This window comes from Fulmarus glacialis, unplaced genomic scaffold (genome assembly GCF_000690835.1).
Source record: "Fulmarus glacialis isolate BGI_N327 unplaced genomic scaffold, ASM69083v1 scaffold27208, whole genome shotgun sequence".
NCBI lineage: Eukaryota > Metazoa > Chordata > Aves > Procellariiformes > Procellariidae > Fulmarus > Fulmarus glacialis.
Genome location: NW_009229322.1, coordinates 1 through 10,224, shown reverse-complemented (window position 1 = coordinate 10,224; position 10,224 = coordinate 1). Strand labels below are relative to the sequence as shown.

At 38.6% G+C, this 10,224-nt stretch overlaps 1 protein-coding gene across 1 annotated transcript; it reads right to left on the bottom strand.

Moving 5' to 3' along the window:
* Positions 1-2,844: 2,844 nt before the first annotated feature.
* On the bottom strand, positions 2,845-9,910 carry LOC104069956 (phosphomannomutase 2). Its single transcript, XM_009583831.1, has 7 exons — positions 9,803-9,910; positions 8,770-8,846; positions 7,731-7,822; positions 6,897-6,996; positions 5,830-5,905; positions 4,576-4,691; positions 2,845-2,987 (listed from the first exon to the last, which is right to left on the bottom strand). The coding sequence occupies exons 1-7, from the start codon at positions 9,897-9,899 to the stop codon at positions 2,883-2,885; spliced, it is 663 nt and encodes a 220-aa protein (XP_009582126.1). The 5' UTR covers positions 9,900-9,910; the 3' UTR covers positions 2,845-2,882.
* Between the last annotated feature and the right edge of the window lie 314 nt (positions 9,911-10,224).

Here is a 10,224-nt window from a genome sequence, read left to right as displayed (position 1 = left end):
TAAAGTACTGTGCAAGTTACTTAATAGGCCTGGCTGTCTCGGTGAAGTAGATTCTGCAGCTGTTTCCCTGGAAAATGTGCTTGGTAGGGATGTGATATGGTCACCCTTGCCCTGACTCTTCTCTGCCTGCGAGATTTTATGTAGTTGTAGTGCAACTAAGTTAGTTCTGTTCCTACTTGCCTTGCACATCTTTTTTTCAAATGAAGCATTTTTCTCTATTCTGTTCCTAACAGTGGATTTTTATTGACTTTGCAAATAAAAAAAAAATAAAAAAGATGGCATGATACTCTTCTGTTAGTCGTGTGAAAGAGTATAACTTCAGTTGCCTATTTACAGTTTTAACAGTAGGCACTTGCCATCATGAAATGTCTTAAGACTTTCACAGCAGATGATCTGTTCCGAGGTCTGACCTGGCGAGAGCACAGATGTATGGAGGTTAGTAGCTGCTGTGATGGCTTGTTTTACCTCAGCTCTACCAGTATTACACTATAGTGTACGATAATGACCAGCCTGTAGCGGGGTTTTGTGGTTTTGTTTGGTTTTTTTATTAACCGTGAGTCTTAGTAGTTGTGGTTTTAACGCTATCCAGCTTGTTGGAATATCACACACTGCTTCCTTTACAATAAATGCGACCATTGTAATGCTTTAACATGTCTTCATTGCTTTCTGTGTAGGTGGCGTTGAAGATGATTAGCATTAAAGACAGAGGAGAATGCAGGTGCCTGCATATACACACCTGTATGATGATATTTAAAACTTTTTAAAAAAGCGTTGTAATATCAACTGACTGTCACTATTAGAACAATTAGGGGGTAATTTAGCAAGTTTTCTAGCTGCTTAATAAGTTAGTGTATAATACATACTGCTACTTCTGTAAATACATTTATTTTCATAATATAATATTTAATATTGGCTATTATTTATAGTAACGTATAGTAGGGGTAACGGGGAGGGATGGCATAGCCTGGTCATTTCATCTGAAACTTTGGGGCAAGAAGGCCAGAACATTTCAGAAGGGGCTCCCGAGACAGAGCAGCCAGTATTCCAAAACGTTGGAGCAAAGCTTTAGTCAGGCTTCAGGGGCTGGGACCCCAGCGGGGGCTGCCCAAGGCAGGAAGGGTTGTGCCTCCAGTTTGTTTAAACTCACGCTGGAGGAAGATGGGAACAAGGGACTCGGCACTGTGGGTTGCTTTGTTTTGTTTTCTGTTTCTTCTCCCCCCAGAGACACACTGACTGCTTCTCATCTGTTGCCTTAGCTATTGGCAATGGCTGCGCAAGGCTGACTAGCAGGCTAACTTTTCAGATTTGAACATGTGCAGGTATGTGCACACAGATATTCGAAGCTGGAAACAATCCTGGTTTTGGTCCTGCACAGGGTGTTTTGCATAGGTAACTTTCTGCAAATGTAGGAAACAACCATGCATTAAGTAACCAAATAATCAGATACATCGCATATGTGTACACACAACGCAGCAGCCATTAAAATCTGGCCGTCTTTAAAGAGCCTTCCTGCACTACAGGTGGTTCTGGTCCAAAGTCTGCACCCATTAAAATGGTGGAGGCTGAATTACCCTATGGAATAGGCACATGAGAAGGGTGTTCGAAGACTAGATAGTTCTGATGCACGAGGGCATCACAGCTCCCCCTCCTTTTTTTGTAAGCCCTTTTGGGGATTTTGGTTTGTACACGAAGATTGTATTCTCCCCTTTTTTACTATGTAGGTAAGTATCACATAAACTTGGAATTGGAGATTCAACTCAACTGTTCCTTTGTACAGACAGGCAGCATACAACAGGTCTGCTTTACGTACTTTATTTGCCAAAATGACAAATTGAAATAGTAATTTTTCATGATAAAATGAGATTTTATTCTCCTTTACTAAATTAAACTGCTAATACACAATATTACTTTTCTAATGCCCGATGAGAAAAGTAATATTAATGGTTACGCTGATTGTCATACTTCAACTTGAATTTTAATAGAAACATAGTTTAGGTCATTTTTCTTAGTATAAAAATTTCATCTACCCTTAATGTCTTACCAGGAAAATCAGAAATGTAGTTAGTGACAGAAACACATTTTGCTACTGTGCTCAAGTTGTTTTGATTAAGTTTTATGTATTTTTTATTTTTTTAGATTTAAAAACAGTCTACAGAAAGCATAGGTACCATGAACTGTACTGTGCGTTGGCACCGCGACTGTACTGAGGAGGTAACTTTAGCACCAGCTGTCCAGCCTTTCCAGTGGTGGTAGAGCCGATGCTCCTTCTGACCATGGGATCAGGGACTTCTGGCTCAGTTCTACCTTCCCACCCCCAGAAAGAAATAAAACCTGTCTCTTTTACTCATCTTCCAGTTTTAAACAGCAAAATCCCAACTGTCTTACAATTCATGTCTTTATACCACAAGGTAGTATTTTAAAAACAACTCTAAAACGTTCCCTCTTTTAAATAGCAGCTTCAAAATAAAAACTAGGGATAAAGCCTTGCAGGCCAATTTTGAGATCATAAATCAACTATAGGCAGATTATTTCCTTCCCCCCCTGCCCCCCAATGTAATTAATTAGCTAAGGAAGTTTACTGATTACTTAAAAAACAACAACAGTAAAAACAACAACAAAAAAACCCCAACCCAAACCCACCGAAAAGAAAACAAAGTACTTGTGTGAATGGAGACAGTGAAAGGATGGTGCTAGATGAGCTCTGCTGTATTCCACCAGTCAGCAAGGTTCTCTTCAATTAAAACATTTCCCTTCAGTAATGACTGACCTGCAAAGCACTTGCTATTCATGACCAATTACAAAAACCAATATAGAACGAAGGAAGATATTTTGAGTTATTAAGCTGTCTTAACCGTTTTGTAAGTGTGAATTCTAAAAGTCTTTTATTTAAAAAATAGCTCTTCACAGATTCTTCTTGTATCCTGTGGGGATGTGACACTGTGGCCTTCTGTTCTGGAGTCTGTGAAAATTTCATAGTCATTCCCACCCTGAAAACAGAAGAGCAAAAAAGCAGAAGAGGATTTAATTTTATTTAACTTAACATATAGTCACAGCCTTGGGGTGGAAAAGGAACACACAAAGGAAATTATGGAAAGAAGGGACATTCATGTCTGAGATGTCTTCCAGAAAGCTAAAAAACTACAAACCACCATTTTGAGATTTTGCATAATGTGTTTATAGCACACCTGTGCTGAAACTGCTGTTGAACACCACAAACACTTGTGTGAGAGCTTCCTGACCTGCACATGAGCACTGGTAATGAAAGAGTAGAACTCTGTGAGTTTAGCCATGTTTTTAGTTTGGTATAGCAAGCCAGTATTGACTTTTTAAAATTGTTTACTTGTTAATATTACGGTGTAAAGCTTGTTACAGAACACTATACTGGCACATGGTATTTGTAACTTACTTGCCTTATCCTCTTCCTTCCAACTCTGTTTTCTTTCCTTTTAGTTTAATCATTAAGACTGTCGATCCTTCACTATTGCAGTAGTGTTTTGGCCTTGCTAGCTACTGGTCTGATGTGACATTTATAACTCGTTTCTAATCACACAGGAGCAATGAAAAGATCCTTTCACAGCTGGCTCAGGGAGCAAAGGCACTGCCACCTGCATGAGCAAAGATCCCTGAAAGCCACAGCTTCGTGCACTACAAGCAGCAGTATCTAATTTTTGTATGTTGTTTGACACGCTGCTTTCCAGTAAGCCAGCAGCAACTCCTGCTACTTCAAAACTCTGAAAATGCTGCACTGCCAATTACAGGTTTTAAAATCTGGCCATAAACTCTATGCCAGAGGGACAGGTGATTACTTTTGCAGCTGGTGTCAAGGGGCAAAAAACCCCCTTTCATTTAAAGCTTGTCTTTTTCTTATAAAACTTGGCCTTTTTAAGTTTATAAAACTATAAAGTTCTTTGTAACTTATAAAACTGTAAGTTCTTCTAAAAGTAAGCCTTTTCTTACAAAATTTAGCCTGACACTGTCCCTTGGCCACGTTCAGACGGCCTTAACTTCATCCAAGTCCTTGTGCTTGCCGTTGCCCTCACTAGCTCTAGTCAAGCCTCTGCTCAGCATTTTCAAAAGCCTCTGAATCACCCTGCAGAGTTGTTCAGCTCTCTCCAATGACTAGGGACAGGGATTATGTATCATTTCAGTTCCTCAATGTGGAGACAGAGTGGTTAGCAAAGGAACAGAATTAAATTCAATGGAAAAGAAATATGTTTAATAATCACTAGCCAACAAGAAGCATCTATCTACAATAACCAAACAGGATAATGAGTTCTATATAGCCATGTCACTTAAGTTTTTAACATAATTACAGAAGTTCAATTTAAAAACATATTCTATCAAATCTGTCAAGAACACTGCGCTCACTTCAGGAAACAGAAGAAAAACCCCTGCTCACGGCTATCTCCCAGCGTTACGCTGACCAGTAATGCACAGCCAGTTCAACATGGACACGTGTTCACATTTATATTCTGACTTCAATTCTTGTCAGGCATAAGGCAATTGGTGAGAAATTACAGTGCTTATGGTTTAAATTAGAAGCTCTGAAATGTATATACAAAACAATATACTCACTGGCATAGTCTTATCTCCAAAGAAATAAATAGTCTTGTATCCATCATCGGCAATGATTCCTAAGCAGTACCTCTTATCCCAGCCATCTGGGAACACATCGAAGCTTATCTGGCCTCCTAGGATAGACATGGACCAAGCAAACTTTGTTTTATTATAAGAACACACTTCTGAGAGTAAGTGAGGAAAAACGAAACTGGGTAAGATTTTTGGTAGAGGGAGCTTTACAGAAGTCACAGAAATGTTACGAGACCCTGGAGTTAAGTCTTACAAGTACAGAAAGTGTTTTATAGGGTATCAGTTATTACAGTTGTGATTTACAGATTATTACTTACCTATTAAACAAATATGAAAGTCTTGGCATGTTCCCAAACACTGACTGCTCTCAAACAAACAACCTTTTTTAAAAAATTACATTTAATCTTTTTAGTTCTAGAAAGAAACTACATGAATGAATACAGCTATTGATGTATCTACAGCCATAAAGTCTTATGCAAAAGACTTAAGCTTTGAGAATAGAAAAAGGAAGAAATCAGCCTTTTTAACACAACTTAATAGGACAACAGCTGTTCCAGTTCCAAATCCTTGGTCTTTACCAATACATAAAAGCATGATTCCCAGTCGAAGTGGGCATCAAAAAGGTATTTACAACATGCTTTAGGAGAGCTGTATTGGCAGTTCATTTCTGCCTTAGTGTTTCAATACCACAGCTCTAATAGCAACCATACTTTTTTAAAATTCTGAAAAATAATATATTGGTAGTATATTGGGGGAGAGGGAAAAAAAGAAAAAATGCATGGAAAATTAATTCCCCCTTATTATCACTTTTCTCTAAGTTTGCACTTGCTTCTGGATTCTGTTTCCTCTCCTTCCTCCCACACAATGCAGCTACAGAACTGAAGAACCAAGGGCTACTGGAACAGTACTGATGTAGTATTTCTGATGAAAATTGATTCGCAGAAACAACTCTGACTCATCAGAAGCATGTAATATGTTTCAAAATGAGCAGAATCAGTCACACAACTGACATCAAAAGACAACGAACTGATGACAAGCAATGAAGTTCTCTTTGTTGATGGATTTCAATTAAAATGTACCAAATGAAAGCCTTAGTCTTGCATGCAATGCCTGCAACCACCCCCAGAGAGATAACTGTCACACAAATGAGATAGGATATGTCATATCCATAAGAGGATATGATTTAAGTGAAATTTAAATTAAATGATGTTTTAAATGAAATTCTTTTAAATGTGATACCTATAGAAAATGTGAGGCCTTTTCCTGCAAATTCTCTTCGTAAATCAGCTACAAATTTCTCTCTTATATGTTCCTTCTGTTTAAAAAAACCAAACCAAAACCAAACATCAGTTACATGCTGTGTTAATTCATCAATAGAAAGATAACTCAAAAAAAACCCTCAAAAAATATCTAAAGGTCTGAGTATACCAGGACTGTGATATAGCTATATTTATTACTGAAAGCATGCTGGGAGTATTTCCGCTTTAATCTGTACCAACTTGTAAAAAATGAGAGCAAAACCTCACATACATGCTGTGATATTTGCTTTTCTATCTGACAGTCTTAGAATACTAAGGAAGTATGCTTCAACTCCCGGTAAAATTCAGTTTTACAAATGGGGAGACCAAGACATAGGAAGAGTCTCAAAACTGGTACTAATCTTCTGATGCCATATACTCCAAAAAGGGTATTTTCAGAATGCCTTGGGCTTAGATATCTTTCAGCATCCATTAACTGAGTCACAGGCAAAGATTGCTTTTGAGGAAATAGATTTCAGTTTTTGTATCAGGTCAGAAACAGTTGTTATGGTGTAGCAGGGAACAGAACTCTGCTATCATGACTCAGATTCATTTCAGCCTCGCACATTTAGCTGTGTACAAAGGAAAATAAATGGTGACTAGTTTGACCTCAACTTTTAAATTGTGCTTTAAAAGGCTTTAAAGAGTCGACAAGAAAAGTAATAGTTTTATTAATTTGAATGGATATAGGCTGGTATATTAAGGAGCACCCCAGATAAGTATGGTTTTATCTACAACAGCGTTTTTCAGGATGTTCGGTAGTCTGGATATAGGGTTAAAAGAAACGTGAGCCAAACCCACCCCTTCTGCAAGTAATCGTTGTTAACTATTGCAACAAAAAAACTATTGTATATTTCCTGATGTCTGAACTAAGAAGTTAGTTAAACCACATGGAATGGATTAAAATGAAAAAAATTGCACAAAGTATAAAAGCTTTTTAAAAATCATAACCTGGCCATAAGTGCCTCTTCCAGAAGAACTGGCTATTTTTCAAGAGTTGTAACTCACTTTATCAAGTTCATAGAACTCAACTCGTTCTTCCTGGCTGCAGCTTCTTCCAATGGGGGACACATTTAACATGCCGTTTCGGAACTCAATAAAAGTGCCCCTGAAAAAGAATTGATTAACGAGACAGAAAATGGATGAAAAATTGCTCAAAATACTGAATATCACAAAGAACTTTCATTTAATTCTGAAGACGATGGGAATCACATATCTCCTTCAGCCTCTCATTGTATGCATAAAAAACAATGTGTAGGAACCAATACCTCTGGCATCAAAGAGTCTTTTGGCCTTTTATTTGAATCTGGCCACCTCAACATCATCCTTACTTGACTTCTAAAAGTATGATTTGGTTTTGAAAGTATGACTGGAGCATCCTGTCAACCCAATTCTCAGACCCTACAGGCCTGAGAATTGTCAGCTTTGGGTGAAGCGGCAAAATTTAGAGCAATCTTGGCAGTGTTTCTAGCTAGCCTCACATATGGTATGTATTAATGTCTTGAGCAGCTGCACCCTCACGTCACATAGAGCTGATCTTACTGTATGCTTCTAATCTCTGGAAAACATTATGCTGCTGAATTCCAAACATGTCAAGGAAATACTCCCACTTCCAAATTGAACTTCCTTCTCTCTTAAATAGAAATGCTCAATCAGTATTTCAAATCCTGTGCTCCAGTCGGGAGCTTGTCTTTGTATGCATGGATTGAGCTCTGTTTTATGTATTCAGTGTTTCTAAAACACAAATTATTCATTTTTTGCTGAGCAGCCTGCTCTACATATTGATGCTCAACACTGTAACATGGATAACATGGTGACACTGAGATGTGCGTACGCACATACCTTTTCTTTGGCAGTTTAATCTTCGCAATATAACTCAGGCAGTAGTTGATTAGGTCTTGAAGTATATCCTCGCCCAGGTGACCCTGAATGTTCTAACAAAATAAATACCGTTCAAGCAAGGGTCCAGAATTTGAGATTCTAAAAACAGGTCACATGGAAAACACAGACATTGGATAACCAGGCATGGTTAATACCACAAAGAAACATGCCTTCAATAACTCTCAGTTGAGGCACATATGGTACCAACTAAAGGCTCTCATTTTATTTCTTGTTTGCTTTGGTTTTTTTAAACCATAACACCAAATGCTTATTTAATATGCTCCCTACCAGTACTTGCTTTCGAAGGAAACAGTGTGGGCCAAAGACAGCAGACCTAAACAAAAAGTTGCAGTTAACATCTACTGTAGCCAAGCATGAAGAAATGGAGATCGTTACTGCAGTAAACCAGAAACCACTGCTCAAGTCAGCAATTTCAGCCGGGATCTCTTAAATTTTTAATCTGCATTACTTATGTTGAACCGATGAAGGTGATTAGGGTATCTAGAATCAGATGTACGTTTGTATTAATTTAGAGTATTTACCTTCTAGCTTATGCAACATATCAGAATGTGCACTCAGAATGAATACTACAAAGCAGCTACAAGAGATCTAGAATAAACTTTCTGAACCCTAAGGCTCAACAGACATCAACTATGAAATGCCATATTCTATAGGACCTCCAGGAGCAGAGGGCTTGGCCACATTTTCTATGGATAAGCTGAGGGAAAGGCTGTTCCAGGATTTTCACTGTTCTACTCGATCAGACACTCCAGACTTCAATAGCTTTTGGTTTTGAGAATACCCCAAAGAATAAAATTTAAGGTAAGATTGTCATTACATGTATCAGAGCACCAAATGAATGATCTGTTATAGAAGTAACACAAGAAAATAGCAGCAACTTTGGCCTTAGTTAGAAGGGTGATTAACGAGGACTGCACTGTAGCAACAAAGCAAAATCATGTTTAGAAAATTTCTCTGTTACTGGAAATTTCACACTTACCTGCTTGCTCAAGAATTTCCCATCTTTGTATGCTACAAGACCGTTTTCCGGAAAAACGTAGTCAAATTTTTCAACCACTACAACCAAACAAAAAGACAGTAACTTATAATTCCCCCTGTATGTTTAATACAGAATTGTCTTATACATTAAATAGGTTAAAATACAGCAAACATTAGATCATGAAGCGTGAAAGATTGAGCAGCATAACATCGAGCACAAGATCAAAACCACTCTCATTTCTCTCCAAGGTTAACACACACCTCAAATCACATGAAGTCTTTCAGTCACCTGTATTTTTGCTTAAAGGCTCTTCCTCTCCTGCAAATATGTCTCTTTGCATTAAATATAAGGAAATGACTGAACACCTCAAATATTACAAAAACTTGGCACACAGCCTGGCTAGAGAGCAAATCGAATACTTCTATTTTAGCTTTGTTTTCTCAACGTTACTAGTCTACAGTAGATGTCCAAGAGTTGTGAGAATCTTACTACAATGCAAGATGATATGACTTACTGGAGACCACCTGTAAGCCAAACAAATTCTCAGTTATTTGGGCGTTACAGAAGGCTATCAGTGGCATCAATTAAGTAAAGACCGTTAAAGACGGTCTTTTGTACAGAAAAGGAAATGCCTCTCAAAGGACTAAAGCAGGAGTCCATCTCTGCATCCTAACCCCACAGTTAACAAAATCATATCCTTCAGGGATGAGCAGCCTGCACACGTATACGTGAGGAACGTAATTCCATTTTAAAATGACAAGGTTAAAATGCCCTCCTAAGGTACTGTCACAAAGTCAGGATTCCACTGTTAGTAACTACCCCTTAATAAGACACTGAGATATCTGTAAAATGCAAACACAGGTTGCAGTTTCTAAATGCCTGTAAATAGCTTTTCATAGATTGAGTGCAACACAACAAAAAAAAGTTTAGAGCAAGGAAGGAGGAGAATGAAAAGGGTTTAACCTACATTTAACCTCCACAACTTCCTTGTAAGCAGTTCAGTGCAAGGGATTGCATCAGCCGCCATCCTTACCGTCATCGCCAAGCTGCTCCTTAATCTTTTCAAAATCGGAACCACCCACGACTCCAACTTTCACCTTCTGGCGCAGCTTCTGCAGAAACGCGGCCATCTCTGCTGTGATTTTCTAGGTTCCAAAATAAAAGAATTAGATTTGTCAGTATTCTTACGATGAGACCAGCATCTCTATTTCGCAGTAATTATTAAAAACCAGCAATACTGTGCAGACCTTTAAGAAAAAGGGAGGATTTTTTTTGCTTTAAAGGGCAAAGCAAGTCCGCACATCAAGCACCAGGGAAACGGGCGCAGACCGCGCTGTGCCTCTGCATTCTGTCGCCTTAGGGCTAACGGCCCTTAAAGAAAAGCCCGTGCCCGTTCAGAGCCCAAACGCGCTCCGCGCCAGAGCCCGAACGAACCGCACGAACAAGCCCCTCCGG